Source organism: Gopherus evgoodei, chromosome 8 (genome assembly GCF_007399415.2).
Source record: "Gopherus evgoodei ecotype Sinaloan lineage chromosome 8, rGopEvg1_v1.p, whole genome shotgun sequence".
Taxonomy (NCBI): domain Eukaryota; kingdom Metazoa; phylum Chordata; order Testudines; family Testudinidae; genus Gopherus; species Gopherus evgoodei.
In genome coordinates this window covers 111,299,702-111,320,118 of record NC_044329.1, presented here as the reverse complement: position 1 = coordinate 111,320,118, position 20,417 = coordinate 111,299,702, and the positions used below count along the sequence as shown (strand labels likewise).

At 56.6% G+C, this 20,417-nt stretch overlaps 1 protein-coding gene across 2 annotated transcripts in view; it reads right to left on the bottom strand.

Moving 5' to 3' along the window:
* Window positions 1-20,417, bottom strand: part of ERI3 (ERI1 exoribonuclease family member 3) — a 234,675-nt gene that overhangs the window by 74,865 nt on the left and 139,393 nt on the right. For both annotated transcript variants that reach the window (XM_030573808.1, XM_030573809.1), the window contains one exon: window positions 7,425-7,524. In XM_030573808.1, coding sequence (XP_030429668.1) covers window positions 7,425-7,524 — 100 coding nt within the window. The remainder of the gene's footprint in view (window positions 1-7,424; window positions 7,525-20,417) is intronic.

Sequence of the window (20,417 nt, the reverse complement as noted above, 5' to 3'; positions counted from 1 at the left end):
AGAGCAAGGAAGAGACATCAGAACGCCTGATCACTAGACCAGGCTCCCACCCTTCTGAAGGGCAGTGGCAAGGGGCCTGAGAAGAGGGGAGGGATCCAGGCCAGAGCGGCTGCAGGAAATGAACAAAGGTCTCCAGGGAGGGACGCAGCAGAGCGGGTGGGCCGGGGAAGGAACGTGGGAGTTGGATCCCGAGGACAGGCAGAGAGAGGCGCATGAATGGAGGTGCTGGCAATGGGACGTTATCAGCCAACGTTGCGTGCGTCGTGGTCTCGCACAACAGCAGAGTCTGCAGTGAGACGGGCTGGGACAAAGCCACCGGAGCTGTCACCTCCCCCGCTGGCCACCCACTGGGGTCACTAGGAGCTGCACAATCGGGCGCTCCCAAGGGTGCTCTGGCAGCGTGACGGTTACTAGTTGTCTGCAGATGTCGATATCAATCTGCAACCTCCCTTCTGTGTGGTGAACGCCATTTTGCGCTGTGCCCTTCACTGCTGCGCTATAGCCTCCATCTTGGGCTGGGACACCCGGGAGGTGTGAGGAGAGGGGGGGCAATGGGAAAGCTGTCAGGAGTCCCCAATCCTGACACTCCTCCAGTCAAGTGAGCCCAACCCACTCTGGACCCCATGGGGGGCTGGAGCTAAGCAGTTGGTCACCTGAGAGGGCTCTGAAGCTGCTCAGGGGGTCACCAGACAGAGGGAAGCCAGAACTTGGGTCTTCTTTAGCCTGGCCTCTCTCGCTCGCTGCCCATCCACTGACTGACAATGGGAGACCGGGCAAGAAGGAGGAGACCACCCAAACCCCGAAGGCTCTGGGTGCGGAGAATGCACTCGAGGGAGGGTTGGGTGTGCAGAGGTTTGTTATTTTTGCCTCGACCTGGAACTCTTCTGCGGTGTCCCTGAGTAAAGAGTGTCTGGTTTAGCAGTTCCTTTGCACAGTCTGCGGGTTCCTTTATCACAAGGGCCTCAAGGAGCTAAGCTGGAAACCAGAATTGCCCCTGCAACAGGAGCTCCGGGGAGGATGTGCTTACGCTAGAGGGGACTTGGTGGAAAAGGGTCAGTACAGGTCTTGGGGCCCAGGGCTGCTGGACTGCAGGGTCTCACATACCAAGGAGGGTGCCAAACGGAGTGCGTCCCCCAGGAGACAATGTCTGGATGCTGCCCAGACCCACTGGGCCTGAATGCACCTGGAATGCAAACGCTGGGTCCAACACAGCAGCCTGGTATCGAACCACAAGGAGGAACTCAGCCCGGGCTGAAACAAACTTCCCCTGCAGAGTCTTGCACTGGCCACCATCACAGACAGGATGCTGGGCCAGCAAAGCCATGGGTCTCTCCAATACGTTTCTAAACTGATTGCGGGTGCATGTGACCAAACGGAGCAGAGGCCACCTGGGGAAGCCGATGCGACAGGGAGCCAGGAAAGAGAGAAGCTAAGGAGCAGAGTGGGCACGAGGGAATCCCTGGAACAGCCAGCCAGCAAGCCGGATCCTCTATGGTTTCTATCACAATGGGCCACGCCCTGGCCAACCCACAGGTCACGACGTGGTCTATGGACAAAAGCCACGAAGATGTGGGAGGGTTATAAAGCTCCAGGCAGGCTGGAAAGGGAATTGGTTGTGGACTCCCAAAGGCTGGCGCTGCCTTCCCCACCACGTCCAGTCAACTGGTGGCTTCAGTTCATGGCCTCCCAAGCACGAGGCTCTGCAGAGCTGGACACAGCTTGTAGCCATCGGGAAGCAGCCTCTGTGCAGGGGCAGAGGTGTCCGGTGCTCGACCGACATCCGTTTGGTAATCTCTGTTGTAGTCGGCAGCGTTACGCCATTGCCCTAAGGGAAAGCTCCCATTCCATCACTCCAGCTCAGGATCCAGAATCCCAGCACAGACATGCCCAGATTTATCACGTGCCCCCCTCAAAGGTGCTTTCTACCCTTGCCGGGACTGGATGCTTGTTTAACACTTGACCGTGACCAAGTCAGTCACCTGGCAGCTGTATTTACAGCCATTCTCCGGGAGGCATTTTCACCGCTCGCAGGAAAACACACGAGTGGTTTAATTCCTTTCCCTCTGTCCTTACGTTGACTCCTGTTTCTCCAAAACCCACTCTGTCTCCTTCAGCCTCCCCTGGACATCCCCAGGGATTGTGGGCACCGCGCCCCTCTAAGTGCTGCAGGTGCATCCACAGCATGAAGCTGTGCCGAGTGCTCGAGTACAATGACGCTTTTCACCACCGCTTCTCCCTGAAGGGGGATCTCCAAGAGCCCTGGAGACAACACCCCGCTGTATATCGGCACTCCGGGAGGGCACCACCACCAGGGGAACCACGCACAGGTCTCTGACCAGCGCTCGTCCACCCCACCGCAGCAGGCCCTTCCTATGGGGCACTAGCTTGCCAAGGTTGGCTTCGTAAGCCGAAGTTGTTCGAGTTACATGATGAACAAACATCAGCTCAAAGGTCACACACACACACACAGTCAATGACACGTCCTGTGCCACAGAGCTTACAACGCAAAACTGAGCTTCCACACACTGGACCCATGTGTAAATGCAACGGGGTTTTGCACACGTACATTCTACCACTCGTGCATGCAACCACAATGGGCACCGCGGCTCAAACCCAGAAGATGGTCACATGACTCTCTGGGGCCATAAAATGCTTCACTAGCCCTTGGCAGTAGGGTAACAGGACTAGCAGCTTCCTCCAGGCGTGGAGCCCCATTGAAAGCTCAGTGTGTGGGTCTCCAGCTGTGCAACTTCCTTTTGTGTATGTTTAGCTGTACTTCCCACGTGAGGATGCTCAGAGACCCAGAGCTTCGCCCCGACTCACACAGAACCACCTCCTGCTCTGCAGAACACACTTCCAGAGTTGCCTTTTCTTTATGGATTCCAGAGCAGGACCGGGCAAGGCGTTGCACCGAGCAGGATCAGGCCCAGAATAGACAGGACTCTGCTGAGTTGTGCAGGTTTCAGTTGGCCCAGCAAGTCTCCGAATAATTGGAAAACAAGACAACATGGAATTAATTGGGAAACAGGTACCACTGAGAGGGCAAAATTCCCTGCTGTTTGCGTGTAAGAAAGTGGCAATTCACTACAATTTTCTTGTCAGCTCTGAAACAAATCGTCCATGTTGCAAACCTCTGGAGAACTGGGCTGGGATCTTAGCAGAACTGCCAGTCTCCCTGATGGGATCCCCCCGGAAACATGGCTCCAGGAAAAGGGGCTGCACACAGGAGCTGCTCTGTTATTCTAGGCAGTAATTAAACGAGGGCACAAAGGCAGGTGACCCCCGTCGCCTGGCCGTCTCAGTGGGGGCAGATTTCACACACCAGTGCCCAAAGCAGCAGGTCTTAGGAGAGCATCTTATGCTGTGACCCACGTACTTTGCGAGCACACCAGAGAGCACTGTGGAGCGAGAAGACAGGCGAGCCCATCGCGCGTTGGGAGAGTCACCTGAGAGGCCTTGGGAAGGACAGTACCGTGCGCTCAGCATCCATCTACCTCCCGCCAGGTTTGCAGGGCACCGGAGCATCTCAGGGGCCACACACACAGCAGGGTGAAGGTTTGCAGAGTACAACGGTAGCGCAGGCCAAGCTTTCAGCTGGGACAGATCAATTTGGGTACCTGGTTGGAGATGCCTTGCAGCTGGGACTCCCTAGAGTGCTGCCCACTGAGCCCCGAAGCCCCTTGCGGTGTCTCTGTTACGTGCCCAAGGACGGAGGCTCCTGCAATCGCGATCGGTGTCTGCAGACCCTGGCCCGGGGAGCTGGAGCACTCTCACAGACTCTAGGACTGGAAGGGACCTCGAGAGGTCATCGAGTCCAGTCCCCTGCCCTCATGGCAGGACCAAATACCGTCTAGACCATCCTTGATAGACATTTATCTAACCTACTCTTAAATATCTCCAGAGATGGAGATTCCACAACCTCCCTAGGCAGTTTATTCCAGTGTTTAACCACCCTGACAGTTAGGAAATTTTTCCTAATGTCCAACCTAAACCTCTCTCACTGCAGTTTAAGCCCATTGCTTCTGGTTCTATCCTTAGAGGCTAAGGTGAACAAGTTTTCTCCCTCCTCCTGATGACCCCCTTTTAGATACCTGAAAACTGCTATCATGTCCCCTCTCAGTCTTCTCTTTTCCAAACTAAACAAACCCAATTCCTTCAGCCTTCCTTCATAGGTCATGTTCTCAAGACCTTTCATCATTCTTGTTGCTCTTCTCTGGACCCTCTCCAATTTCTCCACATCTTTCTTGAAATGCGGTGCCCAGAACTGGACACAATACTCCAGTTGAGGCCTAACCAGTGCAGAGTAAAGCGGAAGAATGACTTCTCGTGTCTTGTTTACATGCTCCATGCTGGATCTCTCGCTAAAGAGAGAGCAGGAAACACCAGCATCCAACACCCACGGCAGCGATCAGTTTTGGTGCTAAGCCATACAAACCAGGGGTGGGGGTCCCTTTCGAGTCTCACTCATCCTGAGCCCCGCAGGCACTAGCCCACCCTGTCCTGGCTCCTGCCGAACCCCCCACACACCTGGGGTAAGTTAGGAAGCTCAGGCTGAACCTATTTTCCTTAATCCAAAAGTGCCCTCCACTCCCCCCCCGGCACACACCGCCCCCTCTAGGGTGATGGGAGAGGGGACCGCACGCTCCCGCCCCCCTCCAGGGCGATGGGGGAGGGGACCGCGCACTCCCACCCCCCTCCAGGGCGATGGGGGAGGGGACCGCGCACTCCCACCCCCCTCCAGGGCGATGGGGGAGGGGACCGCGCGCTCCCGCCCCCCTCCAGGGCGATGGGGGAGGGGGTGCCTGTGTGCGACGAGGGCCCCACACCAGGAGGCCTGGAACTTGAGGGAGCAAGTGACCCCGAGCTGCAAACCTGAGAACTGAGTCCGGCTGCCCCCCTGTATCGCACCCAGGGGCAGCCCAGCGCCCCAGGCTCTCGTGAGCGGAAGGGCCAGGCCCTGTTGCATGCCGGAACCTGTAGTCTCCACAGTCCGCACTGCCCTGGGAAAGATGAAGACTCCCAGCTGCACCCTGGCCAGCCACTGGTGGTTGGGATGGGCAGCTTGTCGGCCACCCCAGCATCCCCCTTCCAGCAGCAGCTCTCCAGAAAAGGAGCAATTTATTCAGCTGAGCCCCCAGTGCCCAGGGCGAGGGCTGCGCCAGTGACAGCGGGGTGCCAAAGGCCCCCAGCGCGGGCAGGACGGGGACTGAACTCCCCCAGGCAACTCCACAGAGGCCTTGGAGAGGACACCATTGCTGGATGGGGACACTGAGCCGTCCTGTGAGAACTGCCTTTCTGCCTGCGCCCCGACCCCCCAGCACAGCATCCCCAGGGCCCCGCCCCTGGCACGGCAGCCCCCAGGGCCCCGACCCCCCAGCACAGCATCCCCAGGGCCCTGCCCCCGGCACAGCAGCCCCAGGGCCCCGTCTCCCCTGACCCTGGCACAGCAGCCCCATGGCCCCGATCCCCCGGCAGGGCAGCCCCAGGGCCCCGACCCCCCGGCAGGGCAGCCCCAGCCCCAAGGCATGGCAGCCCTGGCTCTGAGAAGGCCCCATTTCATACCCACGCTGGCTCCCGCTCCAGGCACTGGGCCTGCGCGTCATACCAGACCCCGCAGCAGCAGCCTGTGCTCCCACCTGAAGGCTGCTTCGCTGAAACGAGACGCAAAACCCTCCTGAAGACCGGGGGGAAATAAAGAACAGAACGATTGGCGGGAGGGGGAGAACAAACAACCGGCTTTCAAAACGATTCGTCAGTGCAGACAAACACCCCGGCCAGCTAATGACGCTCTGATAAATGCAGACGGTAATTAAGGGCAAAGACAGATGATATTCAAGGGGTGTTCGGGGCTATCAAGGAAAGAGGAGATACCAGACACACAGCCCCCTTGGGAATGTGACGAGAAGGAGCGACGCCCCCAGTGGGCTGTGACCCTCAGTCCCAGGAGCCGAGCTTGAGCGGGTTGTTACCAGACCCCCATGTTCTGAGGGCCCTTCCCCACCCCACGCGCTAGTGACATGAATGTGCTACTGGGCAAGGAAGCAAATTTTAATGCTCCCTCCGTCAATAATGCAACCAGATCCATAGTTCAAAAGGAGCCTGCTAATTAAAAGCTGGTGAGCTTTAAATAATTCATCTCCTTAACTCGGATTGATTGGAGAGTTTAGTGGTTAGAGCCTTGGAACAATATTAAACAGCCTCCTGAAGGCTCAGCGAGTGGGTGACGTTTCCAGCTCAATCTCAGACCCTGGCCAGCGTCGACGCGTATGGACGCCAGGCAGATAAGGGGCTGCGAGCCAGGGGCCAGGAACCTGCTGCATCTCCAAGATGGGGGAGCAGAGCAACGGGCTGCTGGGGTCAGTGAGATGCTGCCACCACTGGCCATGCTGCACTCCTCTGTACAGCTCTGCCGCTATGCCTCAACCTGGTCCCCACCCCTCAACCCCGACCCACAGCCCCTGGCACACCGTCCCCACCTGCTGTCCCCTGCTAGCCCAGAACTAGGTTCTCCCCCCACACAGCTCTGCCAATATCCCTTAATCTCGACCCCACAGCCCCCTCCACCCAGTCCAACCAGTGCCCCCTTGCTCTCCCAGCTCTGGGCTCCCACCCACAGCAAGGCCACTGCCCCTCCAGCCTGACCCACAGGCCTGTCCCCCTGCTACTCCAGGCATGGCCTCATGCACGGCTTTCCCATGCACCTCAGCCCTGCCACGCTTCCTGACCCCCCTCCGAGTGCGAGCAGCCAGGCACACTGAACTGTGGCTCTGTTTTGTCCACGAGGAAACAAGGTGCCTGACCATGAAACTCATCACATGCGCGAGCTAACCAGGGAACGAACCAGCGCAATTCCCCAGAATCTGTAATGCAGCTGCATCCTGCTTCCCAACTGCACGGCAAGCCCCGCAGAGCCGGCCACAGGGCAGTGCCAGCCCGATACGGCGTCGAGCTGCCATTTGCCAGGAGAGCACAGACACGGAGACGATGCATCAAGCCAGGGCCCAGCATCCAGCGCCCAGCCTGGGGAGTGAGAGGGGATCAGGAGCGGACCAAAGCCCAAGCCAGAGGGATCTCGCCGGGGGAAGGTAACAGATGGGCCACACCAGCGAGCCAGCGCATGTGCCGGAGATGCAGCTTGCAGGGCCCCCCAGCGGATGGAGGGGAGTTGGCGCAGGCCACGGATTGGCACCCAGGCGGTAGCTCATGTCCCAATGGGGGGAGGGGACACATGTCCTCCCTGGCCTGGGTTTAAAGTTACCCCGGAGCCCTTTCTCAAGGGCTTCAGAGACAGCAGCGTCCCAGTCCCGAGTGCACCAAAACTCCCGACCCACTGTGAGAAACAGCCCCCACAGCTGGCAGGCTCCCGCCACCCCCAGTACAGCAGGGCTGGTGCAGCCCCCGCCAGCCCCACACGCGTCACTCACCGATCCCGCTGTGGGGCCTCCCTATGTGCTGTAGGTTGAGTCCTTTGTTCATGTCTAAGAGTCCGTTCTTCGGCCAGCTCCCCATGGCGAAGCTGTATGCCTGAAAGAGAGAGAGCGGGGTTAGCTCGCTGGGTGGCTGGCAGGTGCTTTCTGCCTGGGAGCAGCATCCGCCGGGCCCTTTGCCAGGGCTCTGGAGTGGCTCCGCCGGCCAGGGCAGTTGGAGCTCTGAAGCGCTCCCAGTTCTTTGTATTCTCACAACAGCCATCCTGAGACACCTCCAGCCACAGCCAGCCCAGAGCTCTGGTCTAACCCCAAGGAGATGGCTCCACGTTTCAGACATCTACCCGGCCACCGCCCTGCTCCCGCCATGGGAACGCCCAGCACCAACCCAGCGCCTTCCACCATCTGAGCCCCTTCAACATTCAGCAATCTCCATCGTCCGCCAGCATCCGCAGAGTCCCCCAGCCCTGCCCTGTGCCCAGCGCCACAACGTTCAGAGCTTCCACAAAGAAAGGGACGACAACAACAACAACGAATCATGGTCTCTAGCCATCAGCCTCAGAAGTGCCAGGGCCTGCCCTGTGCCATCCCAAGCCACAGCCAGCACGAGCTACCTCGGAGCAGGGTGGAAGACCCCCCGAGGGGGCAGTTCTGCAACGGCCACTGGAGTGGGAAGGGTCACTCGTTCCTCCCCGCAGCCTCCAAGGCCAGACGGCCGGCGGCTCTGAGGTCTGCATCCAGTCTCCGTCCGGCCAGGTGCACATGCTCGGCAGCAGGGAGCTCAGGGGATGGCTCACTCAGGCACGGTCCTGGGTAGAGAGCCCATGCCCCAGTCCCGTTCTCTGCCCTGCACACAGCAGCTGCCCTTGGGCTTGTTAGAGAGTCTCCTGCTGGAATCGGCAAGAATCCCAGGAGCTCTGTCCCCCTTTGGCTGACAGGCCCCCGGAGAGCAGCCAGGGAGCGCTGTCACCCTAGGGATGCAGCGGGGAATTCTGGGCCTTAGATCGGGAGGGCAGGAGGAAGCCAAGAGCCCATGATACACCTCCAGTGAACGTCCCCCTCTGCTCCCCACACCCTTTCACGCAGGGCCCCTCCCCCTCACACATCTCTGTGCACGTGCTTAGCCATTACAACCAGTTTGTCCACCTAGCTCCCCCGAGGGGAGGGGGACACCCAGCGCCAGCTACCCCCGCGCACAGAACAAGGACAAAATCGAGAACAAAAGCAGCGAGAACAAAGCTACAGTGCTGTGTTCCGGGCATCAGGTGACACACAACTGCTGCTGGCTGGGCCTGAGCCCAGATCTCCCCCATGCACCTGCTACTGGCGCCCCACCCCTGGGTGACCCTCCACGCTGCACCCCAGGCCTTGCCATGGCTCTCGCCAGCACTGGATCCCTGGCTTGTCCCCTGGCACCTGACTAGCCTCTCCTTGGGGCTGGGTTTTGCACGGTCGGCAGGCTGTGCGGGAGGCCGCGGGGCCAGAACCCCGAGCAGCTCACAGTGCTGTGGGTACAAAGCCCAGATCCACACAAGGACGTAGGCACCTGCAAACCCTGCCTGGCTCCCCCCGGCTCTGCAGGTGCCTATACCCCAGGGCACCCACCCATTCATGGTGACCCGGCAGGTGCGCTCTGAGCACGCCCACCAGAGCAGCCCCCTCCAGCCTCTCACTTTGGGCCTAGCATCAGTGCTCTCTCTTGGGCTGGAGCCGTTTGAAAGGGGACCAGCCCCCATCAGCAGGGAGCTCTGGGCGAGTGTCCTGGGCTGCCCTCAGCCTCTCCACCAGGGATAAATAACGCGACAGCCAGTGGATCTGGGGGACCGGACCCAGAAGGTGCCTTCCTCGGCCAAAGGCTGCCCTCTGCCAGCTCCCCATTCCCACCGGCCGGGAGCTCTGTGAACCCTCCCTTCCATCAGGCAGCTCTGCTCCCCAGCAGCAATGCCTGCCGACAGGGCAGATGGCTCTGGTCCTGCTCCCCCGGCACCACAAGGGACCCGGACCCTGCCCCTGCCCCAGACACGCTGCACAACACGGGCCTTGCCGTGCCGGGGCTGAGGCACAAGGATGGCTCCCAGCGAGAGGGGCGGAGGAGACGCTAATGAAGTTAAACTGGTAGGACAATGCAAATCTGCAAACAGCCAGGCTGAGTGTCCATGTCATACACATCTATAATTACCTCCTGACAGCAGCACATCCCTTCATCTTGGCTGCCCTGGGAGCCCCAGCCGCAGCACCTGCCTTAAGAACATAAGAGCAGCCAGGCTGGGTCAGACCAAAGGTCCATCTAGCCCAGTATCCTGTCTACCGACAGCGGCCAGTGCCAGGTGCCCCAGAGGGAATGAACAGACCAGGGAGTCATCAGCTGATCCATCCCCTGTTGCCCAGTCCCAGCTTCTGGCAAACAGGCCAGGGCTTAGCTTCACTTCCCCCAGCCTGAGCTGCTGCCTCGTGAGCCACTGGCCGCTGAGCAGATCACGCGAACCCAGCAGCATGTCTATCGCCGCAGGCTCATCTCGCCCGGCCGTTCCTGCCGAGAACCCTGCTCCCCAGGACAGACCTCAGCCGTGACCCCTACCTCCTCCTGACCCCCAGCGAGGAGAAAGGGGGGCAGAACAGAAAGAAGAGGGCTGGAGAACGCAGGGACACGTTGTCACAGAGTGTGGGGAGTCCAGTCCTGCACCCCTCTTCCTGGGACCCACAGTGACTCTCAACCAGCCAGTAAAACAGAAGGTTTATTGGACAACAGGAACACCGGTTACAGCAGAGCTTGCAGGCACAGTCAGGACCCCTCCACAGAGTCCTTCTGGGCTTTCAGGGTGCTTGGATCCTAGCTAGGATCCCCTGAATTCCGCCCCACAGCCCAAGCCCAAACTCAAACTGCTTCCCTCCTGCCACCCCCTTCCTTTGTTCCCCTTCCCGGGCAAAGGTGTTGACCTTTCCCCTCCCTTACCTAGCTCAGGTTACAGGCTCCAGTATCGTCCATCCCCTAAAGTCCTCCCCAGCTCTCCCACTCCCCACACAGACAGTCCCTACTCCATCACACACGGCTCCTGGGGGGCGTATTGAGGACCACACCTGGCTCCTTGCCCTCAACACTGATGGCCCTGGCAAGGCGGCACTCTCACCCCAGAAGGAGCCCGGCGCCACCCCCCGGCCAGCCCCCATGCTTACTAGCCCAAAGGGCGGGGGGACCCTCTCCCACAATCTTAGGCTGAGCTCACAGGTGGAAAGGCAGGGCTGGGTTCCAGTGCACAGAGGCCCTGCCTGTAGTCAGCCGGGGTGGGGGGGGGGTCACAGTGACGCACAGAAAGGAGGGGCCCCCTTTCCAGGGGCTGAAGCTGCTTCATGACCCTTGCAAAATGGAAAGAACGGCCTTGGATGTCAGGCTGCCCAAATCAGACCCAGTGCTCACGCCCACCAGCCAGCACTGGCCCAGCAGCACTGCGGTCCCGGTGGCACAATGGGGTATCCTATTCCAAAAGGCACAGTGGGTGTCATACCCCCCTTAGCATGGCGCGTACCACGTCCTCCCAGACCTGGGGACCTGCACACTAGGGTATGTATCCCCCTTGGCATGGCGAGTACCACGTCCCCCCAACCCCGGGGGCCCCACGCGCTAGGGTACGTATCCTCCTTGGCACGGCAGGTACCACGTCCCCCTAGGCCCAGGGCCCCGCACGCTAGGGTATGTATCCCCCTTGGCACGGCAGGTACCACGTCCCCCTAGGCCCAGGGGCACTGTGTGCTATGGTAAATATGCCCGTTGGCACGGCAGGTACCACGTCTCCCAGCCCAGGGGCATCACATGCTATGGTAAATATACCCATTGGCACGATGAGTACCATGTCCCAACAGCCCAGGGGCGCCATGTGCTATGGTAAATATGCCTGCTGGCACGGCGGGTACCACGTCACCCAGCCCAGGGGCACCGTGTGCTATGGTAAATATGCCCATTGGCACGGCAGGTACTACGTCCCCCTAGCCCAGGGGCATCATGTGCTATAATAAATATCCCCGTTGGCATGGCGCATACCACATCCCCCCAGCCCAGGGGCCCTGTGCGCTAGGGTACGTATCCCCGTTGGCACAGCGGGCGCCACGTCCCCCCAGCCCAGGGGCATCGTGTGCCATGGTAAATACGCCCGTTGGCACAGCGGGTTCCGTATGCCCTTCCCTATGCTACTCCAATTTCAGTGCCCCTGCTGGCTGTTCTACACTATGCCTCGCTGGTGTCCCAACTGCACGGTGCCAGGCCTGGAAAAATCACCTCTCAGACTTCAGGGCCTGATGCTGAGATGCCTGGAGCACCCTGCGCAGAGAAAACTCTTGGCAGCGCTCGCCGGGGGGTCACAAGATCCAGCCCTGACAGGGCAGATGGTCACACATGGCCTTTGTTCAGAGAGCAGCTGCCCAGCTCACAGCTCAGCCCTGGCAGCCGGCAATGCCCCTGACTGCCTGCAGGTGCCCTGGCCCTAGGAGCAGAGGAGGGACCATGGTGGGATTTATAAAATAAATTCCCTGTCCCTCCAGCAAGCAGGTGGGTGGTGACCTAAACGGAGGTGTGGGGAGAGTGGGCACAGCGAGAATTCAGAGATAAAGATACAGGTGCCAAATACAAACCCCGCCAGGCAAGCCCCACCACTGCCCCCTTCCTGCCACCTGCGGCTCTGCCCAGCCCCACGCTCCCCCCAGGAGTGTCAGGCTCCTCCCAGCCAGCAGCGCCTTCGCTGGTCCTTGGGGCCTCGCGGGTTCTTGGAAGTGAATTTATTGCCAGCATATGTAACCATTCATGCCGCTCTGTTACTCCTGCCTTAGCAAAACACAGGGCTCCACAGATAATTAATAGACAGCACTGCTAATCCTACTGGGAGATGATTAGCAATTAAAACTCCTAATTAAGTCTATGCATAATTCACTGAAATTACACTGTGTGTACACACGGGGAGGGTCCCTTGGCCTTCGACAAATATGCACTGATATCTTTATTGTTCATTAGATTCCCTCTGGCCCAGACCCGGGTCTGTCGCTCGCAAGTCAGACTGATGCCTGTACTTCACCCCCACCCCTCGCGCCAGCCGGGCGGCCCCCTGCTGGGGGAACCCAGCTCCCCTCTTGGGCTGCCCGGAAATCGGACAATGCCCCAGACTGCCACGTCTGCAGCTCACCAGGTGACCTCGGGCAGCCTGTTCACGTAGAGCGGGGCAGACTGAGGGGCAGCCCCTGGAAATGACACATTTCATCATGCAGCGTGGGCTTGGCATTGAATGAGGATGGCACATTGCATGCTGGGAATCTGCCAGCTCCACGGGCTGCGCGAGCAAGCACAGCTCTTGTTCTCGGACTATACAAGCTGCGTGAGTCGGCCCAGCGGCCAAAACTGCCTGACCGTGCACAGGCAGGCTGTGCCCAGATCCTGCTCCTAGGCGCACGCGGCTCCTCCCCAAGCCCGCAGCACCTGGGAGTGCCGCAGATCGAGCATTCTCAGCCCCCGGGACATATGTGGGGTGGGGCAATTAAGATACAGCATTGATAGACTTCAGTCCAAACAGAGAGGGAGCTGCCATGCAGGCTTAGCGGTGACCGTTAGAGGGGGAGTCGAGGGCTCCGAGAGGATGCAGAGGGAGATTGGTGGAAGGAGATATCTGTTTGCAGTATGATCCTGTACCTCCCAACATCCCACCTGGTTCTCCAGCTGAGACCTGGGGAGCCCCAGCCTGCCCCCAGCTCTTATATCGCTCGCTCACCACACACTCACCCTGCTCTGGATCAACGGCAGGGTCAGAGGGTGCAGCAGCTGGGAGAGAGGCAATCCCAGCTGTATGAATCGGGCAGTATCTTCCCTTCCAGCTGGGCCTGGCTGCAGGGCCACTGACTTGGGCAGGAGAGAGCTGCCCTCCCCTTGGGGGCTCTGCCTGGCTGAGGCTGGGGAGCAGGAAGGAAAGAGGATGCTGACAACCTCTCCACGGCCTGACAGGTACGCAGAAAGCACAGGGAGGGCTGTGCTCCAAGAGGGACAGCACAGGACAGATGACACAGAAGGATCAAACCTTCGAGCACCTGAATAGGTAGAAGATGTATCCCTGCTCTAGCAGCTCCCCCCTTCTCTACTGATAGCACCTGCTACCCTTTGACCCCGGGAAAGACCTGGGCTTTTCACTGCCTACTTCATCCTTTGCAACATCTCCTGGGTGCCTCACCATGAGCTCCCCACTTCACTACCGGGCTCGGTGTGGCACAGGTGAGCCCAGCGACATTCTCTCTCAACCAACTTCACACACTGCAAGCCCGGTTTCTGCACAGTGGCTGGGCACGTGGAAGTCAGCTGTAGGAAACGGAACCGGAAGAGCAGCAGCCAAGGCAGGAAGTCTGCGCCACGCACCTCGGCCCTTTGGATCAGCACCAGGCATAACACTTTCCTTTGCTAATCAAGGTCACTTGGTACGGCTGCAATACCTGAGCAAACTAGCTAAGCAGCCAGTGTGGAAGGTGGCCTGACCACTGAAGGTCAAGTGTGCACTTATGCATATTCAAAGCTGTCTGCAGGATCGATTGGGTTTTAATTGTTTTTCCGGGGGTTTTGGAAGGAACTGCCAGGGGCATTGATCAGCCCCAGACAAGGCTGCTCACACTTCAGGGCTCGCAGACACTGTCACTTTGGCACAGGCAGATGGAAATGAAGGTGCAAACCCCAGAGCTGCTCACAGACACAGCAAACAAAACACGCCACTTTCGAGAGGCAAGCTGCCCCCAGCCTGCCGGGAGCACAGCCACCTGGAGGAGGAGGACTGCGCCGAGATGGGGGATCGGTGAATTGTATTTGAAAATAAAGTTTTTTAATTAAAATTGGCAATTCTGAGCCGCCTGCCGGCAGCAGCCACACAATCAGGAGAGACGAGCTTTACTGTTTAATATTTAAAGGCTGCGTTTAATCTTTAAACAGGAAAGCTCTTCTTCTGACTGTTAACGCAAGATGGAAAGTGCTTTAAAGTCTCAGACACTGGGGCTTCTCACCCTGCCAGGGTCACAGAGGAGGCCAGCTCCTGGCAGCAGCCAGGCACGAAGTACAGCTGCAAATGACACTCATCCATGACCCAGGGTTCTTGGCCTACCCTTCTCTACAGCACCAGTGAGATTTCAGGCAGCCTGCAGACACGCACATTTCCAGCTTGAAAAGGGACATAATAAATAAATGTCATTTAAACAAACCAGTCCAATGTCCTCCCGTGTTACTACCACCACCATCAATGCTTACACCGAAGGCATTCAAAAGCTGCAGCGGTGTCTCTTTCACCGGTTATGCTGGCTCCGATAAGGAAACCAGACTAGTTAATTTCCCTTTCTGGTTCGAGTCATTGTTACAGGGTTTGGGCTGACAACCCTATGGGAGAAAATCCCAAACACAGAACAAGTCTCCTTGGGGTCCACCCCCCCACATATAAACCTTAGTTGTCAAAAAAGACAGAGAAAAAATTAGCAAGAACATTTTGAAATCTTTTGTTAACACTGTGAATTTTCAAACTTTTTCAACCGCTCTCCTTGAGCTGGTAAAAAAGCAGAAAAAGCTATCTGGAAAAGAGAATCTAGTTCCCCTCATGTAAACATTTCCATTAATATAAAACTTTAACATTATTTTTCATTTAATGAAATCCACATTTTGGCTCTAAACTCCCTGACGGTGCCCCTTTACAGTCATATAATTAGTTAATTACACAACTCTGGCACTTCATAAACAAATCCGATCACAGGTTCTTGCCTGCAGGAGTTTGCCCTGGTTTTGGGCATGCCCTAAGAACAGCAGCAGGTTAGACAGGCAGCCTGAGTCTGCAGATCGTACTCTGAATTGTGCTTACCCACTGCTCCCAGGACGCTCCTGGCAGCGAGCTCTGTGCCGGGGCGTGGCTGCAGCTGCAGAGTTTTGCCAGATAACATGGATGTTTGCTGGAATGAAGTTGCCTGCCCCCTTTGGTCAGCCCCACTGGCACTCTGCTTGTTGCCTCATCCGACACAGGGGCCAAGAATAGCAGGAGACTTCAGGAAACTAAGTTTTGTGACCAGCTACGTGGGAGGCTTCAGGGCTCCTGTTCTCCCAGCCAGCACTCTGCAGATACAACAGCCTTGGGTGTCAGGAGAGCTAGCCGTTCTCAACACTCCCTCGAACGCAGTGATCCCAAAGCACAGGGCGTGCCCAGCAGACTGGCTGGGTGGAGGGAATGTTACAGTTATACAAAGGCCTCTCAATTATTCTCCAAATTCTCAGTTTCCATTATTTTACAAAATGAAATCTCTAGCTTTATGGATGCAAAGAAAACATTCAAAACATGATGCAGAAGCAACTGTCTGAAATTGCAGAGAGGCTGAAACAACAGCTCCATACCGTGAACTGCGCCATCCATCTCAGCAAGTTCTCCCGTGATGCTCGACAATGCATGGAAGAAAGCGGAATGTCGTATGATCCCAGCTCCGGCTAAGGGGAAGGGAGCGCACTAAGAAGCCGCCGGAGGCATGGATGGTGTATGAATTAGGCTGAGTAGAGTATGAATTAGGCTGCAGGCATAATGGTTTGAAGGGGCTCAGCTTTCTGCAGTTTGGAAAATGCTCTCTTAGCAGGCAACAAGCTGCGGCCTGACAGCACGTCCGGCCGCTCATGCAAGCACTGCTGCACAAGGCCAAACGCGTGCGCTGCTCCGTCCAGCATGGCAGGGAGCTGGGCGCAGCAGGGATGCGAGAAGGTCCCAGACACCGCAGGGACTCCTGCTGCTAGTCAGACACGGGCTTCCCTCCCCATAAACTGACAACGCAATCGCTCGGTGCCTCAGTTTCCCCCTCTAAACAAGCTGACAATTCACCAACTGTACCGTCCAGGTGTAGGGGGAGGTGTTGTGAGGATGAGTCTCTCGCGTGCTGCATAAGCCCTAAACATGGATACATACGCCCCACCAGAGTTTCAGTGGAACGCTCCACATGCACAGCGCAACTCGCGGGCTTAAGAGCTCTCCTGGATCGGGGCCTAAACTGGTAATAAAAATTAAGAGAAAGAAAAATTAAATAGCAAAACTCTCTGAATTACAGCAAAGAACCCAGGCATCCGGGACAGTTTTCTGGTTCAGGGAAAGGGAGGGAATTGTGGGAGGAGAAGAGTGACTAGAAAGGAAATTTCAGAGCAAAGCAGACCGTACAGGGCACAGCAGGGAATTCACCGCTATCCCCGTCAGGGAAAAAGAGAGGGGCTCCAACTCAGCCCGTCTCTCAGAGTCTCACTGACAGTCCCATAGTGCCCTGGCCAAGCCTACGAACTAGCTGGGTCACTGGCAGCTCCCCTCAACAGCGGAGGCGCAAGAGTAACCCCTACTCCAGCGTTCCCAGTGGCTGGATTTGGGGGGAATGTCACCATATCCACCACCCTGCTCTCCTGCACCGCTCCCGACATGCACTCACTGGGCCTCGTACCAGCCAGTCGTATTGTGAATCCAAACACACACACGCCCCACCGCTTCTGCCCGCCTGGCTGCAGGGAATGAGCTTTCGGGGTTTGCACCTCGACAGTCGATAAGCAGCACTGTGGCAAAGCTGACGTTCCAGAAGTGAGAAAATTCCCAGAACAGGCCCGTCAGGCTGGCGGGCTGATTTAGCTGACCTGCATAGCCCTCTATCATTTATTTATGGGGAAGTGCCAGCACATTCGCTCACACATCAGAGTACACTGAGATTAGCCTCCCCTGCCTCACGCAAACAGGACGTCAGCTCGCACACTTCCAGCGTGATCTCACAAACCCTCTGCGCATACCCCATTCAGCGCCTCTGGCCAGCTGGGGCTGTCCTACCCCAGCAGAGACTCTGACAATAACAGGAGGTGGCTCTGCTGTTGACGGTGGGATTTGGTGCAGAGGAGGAATACAAAGTTTGCCCTGTCCTTACACCCTGTAGGCTCCATTCGCAGCCCCAGCTCAAGCCTCATTTCCAGCACTAAATGTTTGGGTGACTCCCAAACCCATCCTTGAGTGCCTCCGCTAACACCGGCCTCGTCCAATATAAGAGAACAAGGGCGACATTCATGGCAGCCTGGTCCCCCTGCTGCAGCACTAACGACTCTCTGGGCCAGACATGGCCAGCGGTGGAAATGTCACCCTTCAGCAAGGCAGGTTCGGTCCCACCTAGAGCCGCGCAGGAAACCGAGAGAAGATTTGGGCAAATTTGTGTTTTGTCCAGTTGCGTTTCTCACACTCATTTTTCTAATTTTCCACCTACTCTTTTATCATTTTTAACTTTTTTTTTAATTTCAAATCAGAGTTTTTGAAAACAAGACTCTTTCGATGCCGAAAACCCTCCGCAGAACAAAGGGACAGTGCAAAGAAAGAGGAAAAGAACACGCGTGAAGGAACATGAGGCTACAGCTTTCCTAAAAGTGTGTCTAATTTTAAAAAAAAATTCCAATGTTTTTGTAAAAAATTCCATTTCAGGGGAAACACAGCAACATTTAAACAGTGCTTTGTTTTGTTTTGTTTTGTTTTGTTTTAATGCAAACCAACTCTAGTTGCTGGCTCTTGCCCGGCCTGTGAGTGGGGCCCGTTCCCCGGGGCAAGGCCTCGTCCAGGGAGGCTCTCGATACCAACCTGCCAATCGTTACTCGCCTCCACGACATTCTGCGGTGTGGAAAATGGCTGTATTTTAAAAGCCTATTTAGTTGCAGACGCACAAGCTTTCTCCTGGGAATGGACGACGGGATGGATCTCTTGATGATTCCCTGTTCTGTTCACTCTGGGGCACCTGGCACTGGCCACTGTCAGCAGACAGGAGACTGGGCTAGATGGACCTTTGGGCTGATCCAGTGTGACCGTTCGTACGTTCTGTGACTAGACAGCCATGTCTGGTCAGCCTTGCCCAACGTTATACACCAGAAGATGCTTCCCCTGCAGCTCACCTATTCAGTTAGCCATGGAGGGGCTTATATGATCACAGAAGTTGGCAGGAGAAAGCTTGTGCGTCTGCAACTAAATAGGCTTCTAAAATACATCTCAAAAGGTTTTAAATCAAACCCAGCTACTTCCCCAGTCCGTTCTGCAGGGCAGGGGCAGCCTTTTGCCAAGTGTCTGGGCAGCGCTCACACAACGGAGCCGCAAACTCAGCAACAGCCTCCAGGAGCTACCGGGATACCCACGTTACTGCGACTAATCGTTTGAAGCTCATGCCGGGTGTGGAGCTGGCAAGATGGACTTCTGCCAGTGCAAACTTTCTGCCCCTGCACCAAGCAGATCAGGGCAAGCTGAGGTGCTGACATACTGACACCAAAGCCAGATCACGTGGATTTAAGGGCTGATCCTGTGCAAATAAGAGTCAGGTAATCAAACAACATCCGGGCTGACAACTCTCGGGCTAAATCCTCACCCCAGCTGCAAGTAGACAGGCGAGGAGAGGAGGAGAGGAGGCTGGACCTTGAAAAGGAGGTTCAATGACAAAAGGGCTCCCGGGTCTCTAAGGCCAAGCAGCGTTAGCTGCCTCTGCTCTGGTGCTGTGTACGCAGGATTCTCAGCGGGTTTGCAGACCTAGGCTAGCTGGCAGGAGGCAGGAATTGGCCCCAGCCCCAGCGCCACAAACCCCGGGATAACCTGTCCCTTTTAAGCAGTTTAGTCAGAAGCGGTGCTACATTCACGGCTTTTCAAGTATTTTAGAATCACTTACAAAAGCAGGATTAAACTATCAGAAATCCCATTTAATAGGACAAATAAAGAAATAACAATCGACTCTATCAGCCCCGCAAAGGCAGGCTTGAGTCAAATAAATAAATAACTAAGAGAGGGAGGAAAAAAGGAAAGGGGGGGGGGATAATGTGTGTTTACTCAAGCAAAGAAAAAAATATTTAAGTGATGTAGGGGAGAAGATTGCGGTAACTAGTGAAGAATAACATCGTCTGCTTGGCTGTCAAATCACACACGAATTTCAGTAATAGATTCTCGTTCTGACACTCAATTCAATTCAAAGGTGATCCTGCTTTATCCCAACACATCAAATATTAAACACTCGTATTAGCCAGGGTGTCGTCGCCTTTCCCGGCTTAGACATGGCAGAAGGGTTTTTTTCCCCTACTTTCCTTCACTCACTCTAATATTCTCAATGTTATCTAAACATGCCTTCATACACTGGGGCTCCTTATCAATCCCATTTGGGGAGGGGGGGAACTTAAAATGGTATTAGCTTGGGGGGCTTTATTATTATTATTTCCAAAGCTTTTCAATTTTGTGTGGAAAAAGCTTAGAGAAAAGGGAGGGAGGAAGGGAGGGGAGGGCAGCGCGAGCGCGAGAGATGGAGCGAGGGGAAGTATAAGAAAGGGAAAAGCAGGCAGCAGCTCTTGTTTGACGGATGCCTTTCAACAAGGGCAGTCTAGCTTGTCAAAGCCCGGGCTCGAGATGAATTGGCATATCTATTCAGCCTGCCTCTGGATGTCATGCAATACAGTTTCATATTCCCAGATAAGGCATGATAAGCAATTGCTGCCCTGACACCAGCGCCATCCATCCCTGCCTTTCTGTGCACGCGCCCGTGTGAGTACCGCGGATCTCTGCCGAGCCACTAATAAGAGGCGTTTAATTTTTACAAATGCAGCAAGGAAAGGGAACCTTCGAATATGCCAGGAACCCCCGCACACACACCAGCACAAAGACTGTGGATGTTTAATAACTTTCTCAGGAGCCCCGACTCGCCCGCACTCACACACACTGCTCCGTAGGCCCTGGCTGCACACGCCAAGCACTGTATGTGTCGGGTCCGTTCAGCATGCAGAATACAGAACACTGCGCTAGAGTCTCTGGATTAAACGCACGTGCTAATTAAAGATGGAGAGTGGAGAAGCACAAGGGTTCCCTGCCCTCTGCCAAATAAACCTGCTCTTCAGCAGGCTGAGTGCTGCCGGACCTGAGGTCACAAAGGGAGAACGGGCCCTTTCCCCAGCTGGTGGGAGCGCAGGGCTTGGGGCCAAGCGGGAGGGTCTGCGCTGCA